General features: G+C 32.6%; 4 protein-coding genes and 1 long non-coding RNA gene across 8 annotated transcripts; 1 reads left to right on the plus strand and 4 right to left on the minus strand.

Moving 5' to 3' along the window:
• Positions 1-991: 991 nt before the first annotated feature.
• On the minus strand, positions 992-2,386 carry AT5G37840 (plastid movement impaired protein). The gene is made up of 2 exons (NM_123143.3): positions 1,721-2,386; positions 992-1,229 (listed from the first exon to the last, which is right to left on the minus strand). Exons 1-2 carry the CDS (start codon positions 2,309-2,311, stop codon positions 1,176-1,178), a joined length of 645 nt encoding a protein of 214 aa, NP_198600.1. The 5' UTR covers positions 2,312-2,386; the 3' UTR covers positions 992-1,175.
• A 1,897-nt stretch (positions 2,387-4,283) lies between these two features.
• SOS4 (pfkB-like carbohydrate kinase family protein) lies at positions 4,284-8,078 on the plus strand. Of its 4 annotated transcripts, none has more exons than NM_001085208.2 (13): positions 4,284-4,496; positions 4,589-4,685; positions 5,449-5,542; positions 5,658-5,762; positions 6,097-6,180; positions 6,369-6,442; positions 6,565-6,629; positions 6,849-6,912; positions 7,055-7,120; positions 7,201-7,257; positions 7,353-7,397; positions 7,494-7,547; positions 7,627-8,078. In NM_001085208.2, exons 2-13 carry the CDS (start codon positions 4,605-4,607, stop codon positions 7,765-7,767), a joined length of 930 nt encoding a protein of 309 aa, NP_001078677.1. In that variant the 5' UTR covers positions 4,284-4,496; positions 4,589-4,604; the 3' UTR covers positions 7,768-8,078. The 4 variants fall into 4 exon arrangements, with proteins under 4 accessions (NP_001078677.1, NP_198601.2, NP_001331291.1 ...); NM_123144.4 differs by having other exon boundaries at positions 4,284-4,463; NM_001344222.1 differs by having other exon boundaries at positions 4,284-4,685.
• A 483-nt stretch (positions 8,079-8,561) lies between these two features.
• On the minus strand, positions 8,562-9,539 carry AT5G37860 (Heavy metal transport/detoxification superfamily protein; the record flags this gene model as incomplete). Its single annotated transcript, NM_123145.1, has 3 exons — positions 8,562-9,244; positions 9,332-9,407; positions 9,510-9,539. The coding sequence occupies 3 exons, from the start codon at positions 9,537-9,539 to the stop codon at positions 8,562-8,564; spliced, it is 789 nt and encodes a 262-aa protein (NP_198602.1).
• A 1,075-nt stretch (positions 9,540-10,614) lies between these two features.
• On the minus strand, positions 10,615-10,816 carry AT5G05555. The gene has a single exon (NR_142850.1). It is a non-coding gene; the product is annotated as an other RNA (long non-coding RNA).
• Positions 10,817-12,747: 1,931 nt separating this feature from the next.
• On the minus strand, positions 12,748-13,835 carry AT5G37870 (Protein with RING/U-box and TRAF-like domain; the record flags this gene model as incomplete). Its single annotated transcript, NM_123146.1, has 2 exons — positions 12,748-13,419; positions 13,662-13,835. The coding sequence occupies 2 exons, from the start codon at positions 13,833-13,835 to the stop codon at positions 12,748-12,750; spliced, it is 846 nt and encodes a 281-aa protein (NP_198603.1).
• Positions 13,836-16,628: the final 2,793 nt, after the last annotated feature.

The raw sequence follows: 16,628 nt of genomic DNA on the forward strand, positions 1-16,628 counted from the left end.
TTTTAATTAATATAATTAGATTATATGATGAAATCTCCTATAATATCATACTTTAAAATTATTTCTTAAAACAGATGTGTATATCCATATTACGAAACTTTACATACATACTAATATGCACATAAGAAAAATCGTTTTTTTTTGTTACATGTTGGGAAAATATAAAATTGTAAAATACACTAATTATAATGATTTTCTAGTATTTTAAATCATATTTTGTTAAAACCAAAAAATTGAGTGTTAAGTAAAAAAATTACAAAAAAACATATATCTTTTTCACTCTTCTTCTTTTTTAAAGGACGAAAAATGACTAATTAAAGCTTTAATTTCAATTTTCCTTCTTTTATAGGCACACTCTAGGTTTGGGATATATGTTTAAACTAAAATGTCATATAGTTACAAGTTGCCTTAAACCTCTCAAAACATGGGCACACCATTTGCCTTAAACTTCTCGAAACATGGGCACCAACCCGGGAGCAGAGTCCCCACCGGCAAGGGGGACATGAGACTGCCATCCCCCTTTTATCCCGCGGATTCCGTTTTTTGTCCTAAAATTTTTGAGCTAGGTTAGTCATAGGATTATTTGGAAACACGTCTTTCCTATTCCATCTTTTCTCGAATTTCCTAGTAGATAGGTACATCATCTGTATTTTAAGCCCACCACTATGTGAATGTGCGATGTTTATCTATTAGACCGGATCAGGATATTGGGTTTAGCGCGAAAGTAGGCCAATAACCGTGATATCCCAATTTTGATTTTTACTATTACTCAGATTCGAATCTATCGCATCCGGATATCCGATTGAATTTTGGATCCGGATCTAATTAGCCTAATAAAGTTTGATACATTAGGATTGAGTTAGCGTAATTAGCTACTACACTATGATATATATTGGGATTGGATAGCTTAAGCATATTTAATTGAGACATTGGTGGACGCATGTTAAAATTATAGCTCATGGGCGGTAGTAAAAATTTGACTCGAACTTTCTGAATGTTGATTAAAAATTGGTGGTAAATGTCTCATTTCGTTTTTGACATCATAGTAGAGATGATAGCTAGATATGCCCATAAAAATATATGAGTCCTAAAAACAAATAAAAAATAAGAATCCTAACAAATGCATTTTGAAGTAGTGGACAATATGTAATTGCTGGCTACTCTTGCTTTGTACTTCATAGAACAACGATCTCTCCTCTTCCTCCTTTCTCTGCGAAACTCACATGCTTCTGCATTTTATTTGGAACAACAACGTTTTATAAAATGTCAAATACAAACAAAGAGATCTCCTTTAGTTTGCGTGTTCATTTCACAAATATATTCATGGCAAAAAAAATATAAAAAAAATATGAGTTACAGTTTGAAACAACGAAACCCAAAGTACATTAAATGCGGATTTGATGTTTGATCATATACTATACATAGTGATAATTCATCATACGTTCTGGTTCCAAAAACTTTAGGCAATTGAGTAGCATAAATATTAATGTCTTCATGACTATTGCATGTAGTTTATTGGTTTGTAATAGTTTCTTTGTTGATGTGTCACCATTTATATTCAAATCGGATAAAATGCATGTTGTTGGAAAAAAAACGTAATTTCAAATATTTAGCTATGCTATAAGACCTTTGTTTTAGTTATGCACTTATGCTATATATAAGACCTTAGGATTGATAACTTCAAATGTATTTCGATCATGTAATTTTCTCGGACATTTACCTCTCGTGCTTTGTAATGGTTGTTTATCTCCGCAATTCCAAGTCTCTGGCGAAGGCCATCGTTATCCCTACCGCCTTGTATCCCACCGGAACTCTCCATATAAGCACTGATAATCTTCGCTGCCACTTCCGAAGCATCATGGCTCTCTTCCATTAACTTTGTTATCTGAGACCTAGGCAGCCTTAACCTCACCCTCGTATGTCCAAGCTCAGGCCCATCTCCTACTACGTCAGATCTTGCTGCACCAACATCAGAAACCGTTCTCCTTGAAAGCATTAACATCTCTAAACGCTCCTTTGCGCCAACATGTATATTACCGGACATAACTCTCCGGTATGGAAGCTTATTCCTCTTATCTACCGGTGGAAGGTCCACCAAAAAATATGTGTGATTAGGCTTTAATATTTGATTCGGCTCTAGAGGTTTGGCGCGAACTCCTAATCGTTTCACGGTCTCGGAGTCTAACAGCACGAATCCGGGATACTCTTTCGTGGCGTCACTCGCCGTCACCGGAGTTTTGAGCCGGAAAATATCGCCGTCGATCTTCATAACTTTCACCTTGTTTCTCCTCACCATTATAGTGTTCCCCATTTTTCTGTCTTTTTTGTTGAATATATCTCATAAAGCATGCAACGCTATCTATTTATATGTTGAGGAGGATTTGGTTCAAGCTTTTTGATTAGTGTGTGAAGCTTTGATATTCTCTGAGATTCCTCATTTTTTAATAAAGTCTAACGTTGAATTTAATTAACTAATTATGTTGAAAAAAAATAAACGTGAAAAAGTCGGTCGATTGCGATACATTTTCTCATAGCTTTTTTCTTTTAGGCATTTTAAAAAGTAATCAGTAGTCGCCATGATTATCCTAATATTAACGACTAGGTACGTACGTTACGTTATATTCAATTCTGTTAGGCGGTTATCCAAGTTATACTCGGTCACCGTGTTATTATAGTATAGAAATTCATCCCAAACAAAAAAAAGTATTGTGATGAAGCTATTGGAACTCACCTAAAAAGTAAGAAAATCATACATCTATTTAGAAACTACGACATTTTGATCATCTATATGTATGAAAAATATGTTTCACAGATGAAATATGAAAAATATGTTTCAAACTTTATATTGGTACTTTATCCATATAGAAAGGATATTCGTCATCGCCCATCAAAGTGCTTCCAGTTCCGAAAAGACTTGTTTTCTTACAACTAACATCATCTTTTTGTTAAGTTGTAGGTCAATCCAACCTGAATTACTCTATCGTTCGGCAACTTTCATGACCGTTCTCCTAGAAGGCTAGATAGTTTTGTACGTCTCATTGTCTATTCTAAATCGATTCTCTAATTTTCTTGCTCCTTTTCATTCCTTCCTCTTATTTTTTTCCGTAAATCATTCTAAATTATGGCTCCGTACACAAAAAAGCACAAGAAGAGAAAGTGGAATATATACCACATTTAATAAAAGAAAAAGTTCACATTTTGAGTTGTTGTTACATAAGGTAGTACGTACCAAAAAAACATAATCTAAAGTAAACAATAAAAAATGCTTACTAAATACACTATAAATTAATAATGTTAGACCTTGAAGTTTATTAATTTATAGTAATATTAAATTATAAAAAGATTACGCAAAATACAATTTCTTTATTTAAATTTCTTTTAAAAAAATTTCTTTATGCTTTCTTGTTTGTATATTCAATTATGTTAAATTTTATTTTTCTTTTGACTTCCTTAATTTCTTTTTATGCAAGATAGTATATACTTATATCTATGACATTTATGAACTTCAAATTGTGATTAATAATTTTGGTTATCGGAATAGAAAAGATATCAATAGCCTATTCGACTATATAGTTGAAAATAAAGCATGCTCAAATTTTTGAGTATAGAACAAATTGTAGCTTTTGTTTGCAATGTTGGTGAAGAAGTTGAAAACGATAATATTGAACCTTTGGAAGTAGTAATACATAAGAAAGCAATTGTCGAGTTTAGAAGACATCAGAAGTTTTTGATGCAATATGAAAAATTAGAGATGAATTTTAACGAGATTTGAACTTTAATACTAGATTCGTATTATACTAGATTATCTTAAAATGTATGCTTAAGAATTAATATTATTAATTTATGATATTATTGAGACCATATTTTTATATAAAAAATTTTAAAAAATATTATCTTATCGATTTTTGTTAATTTTTACATTGATCCGACTTGAAACGGATAAAATTTATTAATTTATCTATTAATTTATAGAGTGTTTATTAACATTTAGTATATCACAATAATTAGTTTTTTTAATCATATAACATCTTTAATAGCCAAACAAATAAAACAATAAAAAATAAATAAATGGAAAAACAGTTCCGTGATTTTGAAATGAATCTGGATTTTGGTTTAGGATTCCCAAAAAAAAGAAAAAAACGTGCCAGACCAAAAAAAAACCTCACCTAACCCTATCTAGAGACATTAACTTCGTTGACAAATTCTCCCGCCGCCGGGTATAGAACTTTAATATCGGGTCCGGTTTACTGTAAGAAACCAAACCGAATAGTCCTCAAATTAGCAATCGAACCGGTTTGAGTCCGGGTATGAAAACAGTGAGCTTTAGTTAAAAAGTCTCATGGGTCAAACAGAAGCTATCTTAAAGGTCAGCTCTTGATGCCATTCTCCTTCCCGACAACAACAACCACTTCTCTTCCATTCCACAAGGACCACAATCACTTCAACCTTAATCGAAATCTCCGGTTTTGCTCAAACCTGAAATAATTTGTACAATTGTACTTAACTAATACAGTTGTGTTTTGTTTTTCTTTAATTTGATATATATTTGTTTTTTTTAGTGGATTTTGATTGATAATTTTGTTGTAAGATCGAGAAATAGGAGAATGACGACGCCTCCAGTTCTATCTCTCGCTCTTCCTTCAGATACTGGTCGTGTTCTTAGTATCCAATCCCACACTGTTCAGGTTTTTGTTCGAACTCTTAAGATTTACTTATCTTATCATTAGAAACTGTGTTTAAAGTTTCAATTTTGATTGGTTGCCCTTAAGAAAAAAACAGAGCTTTTTCTGCTTTTGAATCTGAATTTGTTTGATTACAAAGATTCAAGATTCTACTTTATTCCCTGCATGATGATTTTCTTATAAAGGTTTAGACTTTTTTATTGAATTGAAGAACAATAATATGTTTACTTATCTTATCATTAGAAACTGTGTTAAAGTTTCGATTTTGTTTTGTTGCTCTTAAAACGTTTTAAGCAAAAACAGAGATTTGTTTTTGCATTTGAATCTGAATTTGGGATAAATCAATAAGCTGGTAATGAATTGTGTGCTAATTCACATTGAATATATTAGTGATGCAATGTTTTTAATACAAGATTCTACTTTATTCCTTAGATGACTTTGCATAAAGTTTTAGACTTTAGGTAATCAAAAGAAGAACTTCGATGTGTGGAGAACAATTTATAGTCTGTTCCTTAATTTACCAATTGTTGATGATAAATCTTGTGTTTATTGGTTCGATGAGTAATATGATTTTGCTAATGGAAGTCAAATATATTAGTGTTTCTATGCTTGAGTTAATATAATTGTGCTAAGGTATGTCAACATATTAGTGTTGGTTAGATTACACTGTCTCTCTATGCTTGAGTTCTGCAACTTTTTTTTTTTTGTGTGTGTGTGTGTGTTACCAGAAATGTGATGCCATTTTATATGTCTATTACTTTCTTAGGGATATGTTGGTAACAAATCAGCTGTCTTTCCTCTTCAATTGTTGGGGTATGATGTGGATCCAATCAACTCTGTACAATTCTCGAATCATACAGGTAATATTTGGTCACAGTAATGTAGAGCCTAATGTTCCTGAAATTACTGTTGTCGTATCTTCGTTATTGGTGTATCTGAATCTACTGATTTGGCATTACTAAAACTTTTTTCCAGGGTATCCTACATTTAAAGGACAGGTTTTGAATGGTCAGCAATTGTGTGATTTGATTGAAGGTCTTGAAGCAAACGATTTGTTGTTCTACACTCATGTATTAACAGGTTCTCACTTTAAACACTGGATGCTTCTTTTATTGGTCAAATGATATTTCCTTAAGGAAAAATATTGGAAAGGATGGGGCTTCTCTATCCCTTTCCTACTTAGTTGAAGTGGCTGAGACTATGGAACTTATATCCCTGGTTTATGTGATTATAGTGTGTTGAAACCTCTGGAAAAATTGAGCATTTCTCTGGAACCTTGTATCAATAGCTATGTTTTATAGTAACTCTCTTATGCTTCAAATCTGAATGTGACAATACTTTTGGTGTAGAGTCATTTTTAAAAGCAGCAGTGCTTTGTATTAGTTCTTTAAATCTTTATGTTTTCAAAATACAGGTTATATTGGATCAGTGTCATTCCTGGATACAATTTTGGAGGTTATTAATAAGCTTCGCTCTGTAAACCCGAATCTTACATATGGTGGGTGCATTGCGTCCTCTTTTTAGTCCCTTTATGTTTTTGATACCTTGGAAGATTGGAATAGACTCTATCTTTGTAGTATTTTTAGTTGCAGAAAACTGGATTGAGAGGTCATTATCTGTTATGTGAACATGTTTTGGATCTCTGAAATGGTAAAATTATGCTAATTTTAGTCTATTCCTGATTAGTATGTGATCCGGTGATGGGTGATGAAGGAAAGTTGTATGTGCCTGAAGAACTGGTACATGTTTATCGTGAAAAGGTAAACATGTGACTATAAGAAATTATTTTGTGCTTTCAGTTAGATCAGTTGATATATATACTTTATATGTTACCCTTTTCTCATTGTAAATGTGTAAATCCCTAATGGTATTATTCTGTTAGGTTGTTCCCTTGGCTTCTATGTTGACTCCTAACCAGTTTGAGGCAGAGAAGTTAACAGGACTAAGGTACTTGATTATTTATCGAACGTTGTAGTCTTTAGCCTGTGAGGTGTCATGAATGGAACTGTGTTTGAAGTGGTTGTTGAAGTTTATACTTATATGGTAGTGGCATTTAGCTCTCTGATTGAGTTAAGTGGAAACTGTGAACACCGGATATGTGGGATTCCCTACTGTAGAAATCTTTTTTGTTATGGTTAAAAACATCGCAGTCCTAAAATACTACAGGATAAATTCTGAGGAAGATGGCAGGGAAGCTTGTGCTATTCTTCATGCAGCTGGTCCTTCAAAGGTTTGTACGCTACGCTTGCAACCTCTTTTCTCTACTCATTGCATCCATTAGAAACCTTCCCTAAATTAGCTTCTTTGCTTACCGTGCACGATTAGCTTTGCGGTTTCTATAAAAATTCTCAACGATTTTTAATGTTTGGCAGGTTGTGATCACTAGCATTACTATAGGAGGCATTCTATTACTTATCGGAAGCCATCAGAAAGAAAAGGTAGGTTTCTAATGAATTTTCGCAGCATTGAGTATGTTGTAACTAAACAGAATTAACTGATCTTAGTTTTTAAACCTCAGGGTCTCAAGCCTGAGCAATTCAAGATTTTGATACACAAAATCCCTGCTTATTTTACGGTATGTACTTCATCATTTACAGAAGTTTAAATATAATACCAATCATATGGTTTCCACTTGTGTGAAATGCTGAAGTTTATGCACTTTTCTTGCAGGGAACAGGAGATCTCATGACTGCTCTTCTACTTGGTTGGAGTAATGTAATGCATATTTATTTCCATATGAAAGCAAAATTATTTCTCTGTCAGTTTCCCTAATACGCTAAGACGTTTCTTATCAATAATTGTTATATGCAGAAATACCCTGACAACCTTGACAAAGCAGCCGAGCTTGCAGTTTCAACGTTGCAGGTAATAGTCTAAACTTGTAAAGCTACAAACTTCTCTTACTATGTTATTGTTACTCACAAAAGTTAATTATGGTGAGCAGGCGCTTTTGCGAAGGACGCTTGATGATTACAAACGAGCTGGGTATGATCCTACCTCAAGCAGTTTGGAGATTAGATTGATACAAAGCCAGGAAGACATTCGCAACCCGAAGGTCGAACTGAAAGCTGAAAGATACAGCTGAAGCAGGTGAAAAAATGTAACATATTTATCTGAAATAAGAAAACATAGATGATTTTGGGGATACAATAATTATGTTGCACGATTCTTTTATGCATATAAAAGAGTACAGACTTCAGAGTAATAGGATGTTCAAGAGCTCCTATAAAGCTTTTAAAACAGCCTTAGACTGTTTGGTTTGGATACTTATCTTTCATCATTTTGCTGATGTTAATACGTTAACAAGAAAAGATGGAGCGGAGATACGCGTTCTGTTCCTCTTTCTTTCAGATACGAATCGGTAAACACGTATTGAATTCAGCTCTCCCAAGTTATTAACCAAACCTCTTCTGATGCTTCCTTCTGAGACTTTTTCATTTTCTGTTTGTCTGTCTATTTCATAGTAGTCTTGTCTGCATGTTTAGCGAATTCACCTGTTTCTTGTGCTTTTCTTGGCCTTTGAATCCTATATACTATCCCAACATTGCCTCTGAACAGTCCATATAAGCTTTTAGTAAAATTGGCAAAACCAAATACTAGAGAAGCTACATATGCACCAATCGATATCAAAGGAACCATTTAGGGTTCTTGGTGTTCCAACTCAGCCAACGAACTGAATGAAACTCATGGGCCAAAACAGTGGGGATTGCAATAAGGGAGTTATACAAAGGGAATAGATTTTAACTAATGTAGTAACAGAGTTCTTTAACACTCTAAGCCAACATTTGAAAAAGACTATACTACTATGCTTGAAATAAGCCCAAGTGGTGAAAAGACACATATCTAGTTAAAGCTAACTTCAACCACTAACTTCTTCAATCAGTAGTAAAAGCCATGAACTGGTCTTGAGCTGAACTGTTGATTCATAGACTGAACTGGCCTTGAGCTGAACTGTTCATGATTCATAGACTGAGGAACAAGAGATGGACCATTCATCATCTGACCATGGAAGCCTCTCTCATTCATCATCTGACCATGAAAACCTCTCTCATTCACCATCATATTATTTACTCTTCCTCCAATCTGCATGTTCATTGTTTCTGCTGCAGGGTATGCATTAGAGTATCCAAGATCCATGTCCCTCATCAGATTTGGTTTCACATCTTCGTAGTTGTTGTGTCTTTGCGGTATTTCCCCAAATAGCTCTTGGAAATCTTCAGGTGAATCACTCATTTCGAAGTAATCTGCATCGTTCATCATCACAGGTTTCATGTTCATCATCATCATCATCTCTTCATCACTCTGATGATTAAGCCTTTCATAACTTGGCACATTGTTGTGATTGCTTCCGAAATTGTATTGTGTGTTCCCCAAGCTTCTGTTGTCATGATTAAGAACAGCTTGATGATTACCAAAGTATTGGTCCTTATGGTAAGGAGTCAAGAACATAAGCTGAGCATGTTTCCCTCTCTTGTTCAACTTCTTGACCAAAATCTCTGGATCTAAGTTACCTCTAACAATCACTGCTTCCTGATCTGTGTCTATATCAACAGAGTAAACACCTGAAACCAAGAACACATGAAAAAACAGTTATTGGACCAAACTATAAGAAAGATATGCATTAAATAAATCTTTTTTTATTTTCTCACCTTCAATTTTTCTAAGTGTTTTCTTCACTTTCATCTTACATCCTTGGCAGTTAATGTTAACTTTGAGAAAATATGTCTGTCACATAAAAACCAAATCAATGTTGGAAAGTAAAAAAACATTTGAAACAGAAGAATGTTTGTGTCTTAAGAAAAGAGAGAAGTGATCTGTTTTTTATACCTTCAAAGGTTCGTAGACGTTTCGTGGCATTTCTTGATTTCTGGACTTGATCTTTCTTTGAACTTCTTTTATGTTTTTTTTGGGGACTCTAAACAACAACAAAATGTGGTATAAAAAGAGTTATGAGAGAGTATAGAGATACATAAAATATATGGAGAGAGAAACAAAGATACTGGTGGCCAGAGAAAATCTCGATCTTGTCAGCTTTTTCTAGCAGGTAAGTATCAGAGGACAACACACCAGTTTCTTGTGATGAAGATGGTTTCTGTTGGTCAACTATCACTGGCTCTAAGTGTCAAAATCGAAAGATGAAAAGTAAAAAATGTAAAATAAAGATGGAAAGTAAATAGGAGGAGGACCACTTCTAAGAAACTGGTACTGCAAAAGTTGAAAATTTCAGAGTTTGTGAGTATTTATGTTTTTTTAGGTTATAACTTCTTTATGAAGCATTAGCTCTGCGTTGCGGCTACAAACTCTAGTCTCTTGTCACTTTAAAGCTTCTTCAATTGGGAACAACTTTTATACTCAGAACTTTCTTATTTTTCTTATAATATAAAAACAAACTGAAATTTCATTTTGATAATTTTCAAAATTTACAGTTATTGATTTTCGTTTTATTTTACTTATGCATGGATAAATTATCAAACACATGAACTAAACCAAACTAGAGGTGGTGGTATGCAAAAAGGACCGGACTAAATTCATTAATTCGAGAAACCAAATCAAAATAACCGAACCCAGACCAAACTTACTATGTGTAGTAGAAACATGATACATCAAAACTCACTTAAAAGTTTGGTTTGCTTTATTATGTAAATATCTTTTTTTTTTATCTTGAACATGATACAAAAATGTAAGAAATGAGATCATGTCTAGTGGTGGTTTCTAACCAAAGTTTATAATCTACTAAAATAATAATAAAATAAAAATAATATTATTTAATTTGAAGAGTTTTTTAAAATAGTTGGAAAACTTTTCAAAATCTCTTAAATTAGAAACTCTCTCACATTTTCTTAGAAACTGTCTTAATTAAATAGTATTATTTTATTATTATTGTTGTAGGTAAAAAACTTTCGTTAGAAATCACCACTGGACATGCTCTAAAAATTCAAAGAAGCCAAAACATCATTAAATTAACATCAATGTCATAGATAAAAAAAAAAAAAAAGAACCTACAAAGACACTTAGACATCTTGTAATCCCAAACCAGACCTAATCATACAATCATTCATGATTTAACTTCTGATATACAAAGCTCCATCTCCAACACTTCACCACGTAATAAACTGTAAGGAACAAGCATGACATTGTTTAGGGGTTTCAAAACTCACTTCAAGAAGTCTCTTCATCTCCGACGATTCGTGACAACAAGTGCGTCCATCAAAAGAGTATGAGATTCGGTATGAGAACTTCTCCACTTCAGGAGCCAATGGTGCAATACAATTTACAGCCACATAAAACACCATTTGGCTCTCTAAAACATTGGACAACGAACAATAAAGTTTTTTTTTGTTGTAATATGTTCTGATGGCTCGTTGATATTTACTGTGAAGACAATTTTAAAAATGTTTGATGTTTCTGATGTTACATGAAAATGAACACAAATGGAAGCTAATTAACAAAACCAGCAATCAAATTACATAGAAGAAGTATACGAAAACAAATTTAGGTCACTTTTATTAACTCGAAAGTTTCTTAATTTGCGCTATATATATATATACTAGCAATCAAATTAAAAGATAATGAAACATGGGCAGTCAAAATATATGAAAACTGTATAAAACTGAAGATGAGATGCTACTGCATGTTAAAGTTAAAGCAAGCTTGCAAAATCATGATCGATCTTATACTAAATGACCATAAAAAGGAAACTCTATGGATTCAACTAAAAATGTAATAATCAAAACGTAACTCGAAATAAAGGAACAGTGAGTGGCTCGTAGCAAATAGGACAATCAAGAAAATCAAGATCTAGCCATGTCCCCTTTACCGAGCGTGTTCGTTGCCTCTTTTGTGATTGAGTGTTTCTCGAACCATCCATTTTGTAAGGAACACTTCATGTCTCAAAAAAGAATATAAGAGGCTTGAGAAAAGTTGGAAACGAATTAGGTTTATTTTTATGTTTTTAGTCTTCTATTTGTGAAGAGCTTGAAGGAACAAAAGCATACATCATGACTTTGATGGAACTCGAAGAGTTTTATGGAGTGGAGCAAAGAGAACGTCACATCAATAATACTTCCTCTGTTCCTAGAAGAATAATGTTTTGGGTTTTTCACACAAATTAAAAAAAGTAATTTTTATATTATTTTTATTATTTTCTGTTAATTTAATAATATAAGTTCTACATCTCTCCTCTTTCTATTGGTTACTAAGAAAAAAGAAAAAAATTAACCTACAACATTAATTTTTATGGAACAAATATAAAATCCAAAACATCAAACTTGATGGAATAGAGGAAGTAATGACTAAGGAGAAAGTTGTTTCATTTGTTTCAACACGTGTCATTTTTCGAAATCAATTATGTCGATTTGTCTTTTTAAAAGTTACTAGAAAAATGATTACTCAATGAGCACTCAACCAATTATTAATCTCAATACATGTTTCTTCCAAAAATGAACCATTAGTGGTTTTGAACTTTTATAAGGATAGACATAATTTTTATTCTGTTCTATTCCGTTGTACAAAAATGGCAAGATAATGTTGCGATGGTGTGTTTGATGTGGTCATGACTTTAAAAAAAAAAAAAGTTTCTGATTTAGTTCATGAACTAAATAGAAAACAAGTCCCTTATGAAAACCATTCTCGAGATGAATTTGGTGGTTAAAGATAACCACACATTCATCTTCCCAAGTCTACGCAAGGCTTTCAACAATCAAAGAGTTCGGTGAAAACGTTAAGGCTATTTTTAACCATGCCTATGCAGGACTTTTTTTTTTTACCATGCCTATGCAAGACTTTGAGTAGTGAAAGAGTTCGGTGAAAATTTCATGGCGTTGAAATCGACTGTGACGGGAGCAGCATCAAGAAACTAAATATGCTACATAGATTCTTCAATAGATAAGGAGAAGAAAATGATAGGTGGCTCAGTGACTCTGATTTTTGAGCCTACAAAATCAACTCTAAACTAAAACCTTGTTAAATGTTAACTCAAAGCCTAAAAGCAACTTCTGATCTTAGTTCATCAGGTTAAAACTTAAAAAAAAGGCTACTTAACGAAAACAGACTTACACCAACCTTCTTACATTTGCTTCAACTCATTGATGCAAAGCATCATCCCTAACAATGGACCACATAACAAACTGTGAGGGATCAACATGAAACTATCTTTAGGTCTTTGGGAGCTCACTTTAAGAACCTTTTTCACCTTTGGTGATTGGTAAGTCATAGTGACTCCTTCCCAAGTAGTGTACAAGAGACCATATGAGAACTCTCCTACTTCTGGAGCAGATGGTGCAATGCAGCTTACAGATACATAAACACCACACGGCTCCTCAAAACACTGCACTACAAACAATAGTTTCTTCTCATATACCCTTTCAATTAGTATCTTATCGCTGATGAACATCATCGCGGCTATATAGGAAACGCCATTGAAACTATAAGCCGTGCTACCTGTACTGTGAGTAAGATCATAGTGCTCGTATAGATCCTTGTATGAGCCAGTATAATTGCAACCTTGTACAGGGCAGGAGCATGGAGAGAAGTTGCATATCTTCTCATGGGTTGATTCTCTCCCATAATAGATTGTCTTGGTGCAACCTAAATCTGCGTATCGGCATGGGACCAAGACTGATTCAAGAACTCTCTCCATTGCTCTACAGCGAATGTGTCCAACAGGCAAAGCACATGCAGGACATTTATTCCTCAATTTGGGACAGCAAGAAGAACAGGCCAAATGCCCATTTCCACACTAAAAATATTAAACCAATGAATTTTCATTAAAAGCTGTCACAGTAACAACGTAGAGAGGATATAAACTCGTCCTTGCAAAACTATCTACCCACATATATATTTTCAATAACTACAAATCCAAACATGAACTAGGGATACTCTACTTCTATATTTACTCCAAAATTATTATACTCTTCATAATGCAAAGTTTAAAAGAAAGTTGAAACCATTCATTCAGAAAGAAGGAGAAACAAACAAAACCTGGAAGACAGGAATCTTCAATGCTTGGTAGCAAATGGGACAGTCGAGAATATCAAGATCCGTCAGCATCGCTGAGCGGGTCTTATCAACTCGCTTCCTTCCATCATCGGAAGATATAGAAGAACAGTGTCTCTTTTGAGATCCATTTCTTTCGCTCAATAAAACTCCCACCATGTCGCCTAGAACTCAATAGGAGAGAGTGGCTAAACCTTATAATCAAATAGTTTTTTTTACCTAACCCCTAATCTTGTTATCTTATTTTGTTGACGTAAACCCTATGACTTCGACGAGATCCTCGGTTTTTACTTTTTAGGGTTTTGGGAAAGATCTTCCAAATATAACGAGAACCGAATTTCACTTTAGTCGGGTTGGTTTAAAACTAAACTATTCGGTTAGGTTTTTATTTCTCTGATTTTGTTCTATTTAAGTTCAGTTTAGATTTGGTTTGGTTGTAGTCTTGTTATAGGGTAAATTATGGGCAGTAGCCTTTGACCAAGTTTTACTTTCAGGTATTGACAATATGAATTGGGCCTTTCAACAATTAGCCATTAAGGCAAAATGTGACGAAAATGCCCCTATCATTCCTAATTGTGATATATACGTACGGACACGTTAGTTACGATCAGACGGAAGTACAATGTACAGTTAACTAATTAAAAATTAATATTATTATATTTCATTTTCATTAGTTTTTCCAGTTTTTTTTTTCTTTTCTGTGTTAGAAATATTTATTATTTTTGTACTTTTAGTTAAAATTCATTTTTTTCTATTATTTAAGACCCACTTTCATATTTTCATTTTTATTATAAATAATAATTTATTTATTAATTTTTACATTAAAGATAATTTAAGATTAACAATATCATGTACATATTTGTATGTACATGGTTACAATTTGTGTACGTACACTAGTACATTTATCAAAGAATATGTACGTACACTACTAATTATGTACCCGATGAATTATGTAAATGTAAATGTTTACGTACATAAATACATATAGACATGGTAGATGTGAAATGAATGGTAATAGTGTGCAATTTAGTATTGGAAGATCAGTTTTACCTGAATCAGAATACGATTCGTTGAAATATTATATATTTATAATTTATATTATAATATACATGCATACATATAACTTATATACAATAACTTAATTTGGATGTCAAAAAAATAAATTAATTTTTTTCGTAGATAGTGGTTAGAGACTTTTTACACTCATTTTAATGTAGTACCATGTACATTCCGATAAATATATTTGTGTACGTACATAGTATTAAATGTATGTGATTTTGATATTTTTAGGATGTAACTGTTTGGAGTGGTCGTACACGTGTACGTGTATCTTAATATTATCGTGTTTGTTTACGGGTTTAGTTTAAAACCTTATTTGTTCTCAACAATTTTAGCTTACCAACAAAGATGTATGTACATTATTATACATGTACGTACATAACATTTTTCAAAAGTATGAGGAACAACTATATTTTGAACATATATTTTTATTTAATTATTATTTATGAATAGATTTATGGGAAAAAAACCCAAAAAATATCTCATCTAATCGAAATACCCAAAGGTTTCTAAAGTACAAACTCAATAAATATTGTGTATATCGTCTTTACAATAAAACATAATGTAACATATTTACATGTCTACATATACGTACGCCGTAAATTGCATACATACACATAAGAAATTTAAATAAAGGGTATAATTGTAATGAACGTGTACGGAATTCTCATCCTCTGTCTATCTATCCTCGTAGGCAGTTGTTAGAGATTTTTTATACTCATTTTAATATTGTACTATGTACGCTTCAACAAATATTTTTATGTACGTACATAATATAAGATTTATGTGATTTAGGTATTTTTAGGATGTAACTGTTTGGAGCAGTCGTACACGTGTACGTGTATCTCAATATTGTTGTGTACGTCTATTGGTTTAGTTTAAAATTTTATCTTTTTTACACAAATAATATCATATAACATAACGCTCATTAAAAAATTTCAAAATAACAATTCAATAGAAATAACAACATCAAAACAAAAAGTATCACCTATATCGTACTAAATACATAACATTTGGCTAACTCGCCGTATGCACCATCGTAGATACCAAACATTACAAAGATTCGTAAAAAGACTATAATTCTCTTTAACAGAATCACATATAATTTTATTGTAACATACCAAGTACTTGATCATTCTATGTTCATAGGTTCTCATCTAAACAATACCAATGCAAACATTTTTTTTATTTATACAAGGAATCTAAGTGTAAACATTTCTGTGTCAGTTTGTCCAATCCGATAAGTAAAGTGTGAATATTATGTGCATGATGTGGGACTTTGTTGATGAAACTAACCGTGGGTTAAGGTGAAAATACAATAAAAACCATATTTGAGGTACCAAATGTAGTTGAAAATAATAAGAAAGTAGATGAGGGAGAAGAAGTCGAGGACGATAAAGAGGATGGACAGAAAGAGGGTGGAGATGATAAAGAGGGAGTTGAAGATGACGATTAGAAACAATAAATTAGTATGACATGAGAGACATTGTAAGTTGTGAGTATGTTTAGAAACAATTATTTTTCTGCAAATAACAATGTCTTCATCTCCAGTAGGACTATCGTAGAATATATCCCTACTATCGGCAATATTGGTTTATTATTATATCAATAAATATATCTCAACAATTTTAACTCATCAACAAAGATGTACGTACATTATTATACATGTACGTACATAACATTTTTCAAAAGTATGAGAAACAACTATACTTTGACCATATATTTTTATTCAATTATTATATATGCATAGATCTTATGGAAAAACTGCAAAAAAATATTCCATCTAATCGAAATAACCACTGATTTATAATATACAAACTCAATAAATAATTGTGTATGCCGTTTCTACAATAAAACATAATCTAACATATTTGCATGTCCACATGTACGTAC

This window comes from Arabidopsis thaliana, chromosome 5 (assembly GCF_000001735.4).
Source record: "Arabidopsis thaliana chromosome 5, partial sequence".
In the NCBI taxonomy this organism is placed as follows: Eukaryota; Viridiplantae; Streptophyta; class Magnoliopsida; order Brassicales; family Brassicaceae; genus Arabidopsis; species Arabidopsis thaliana.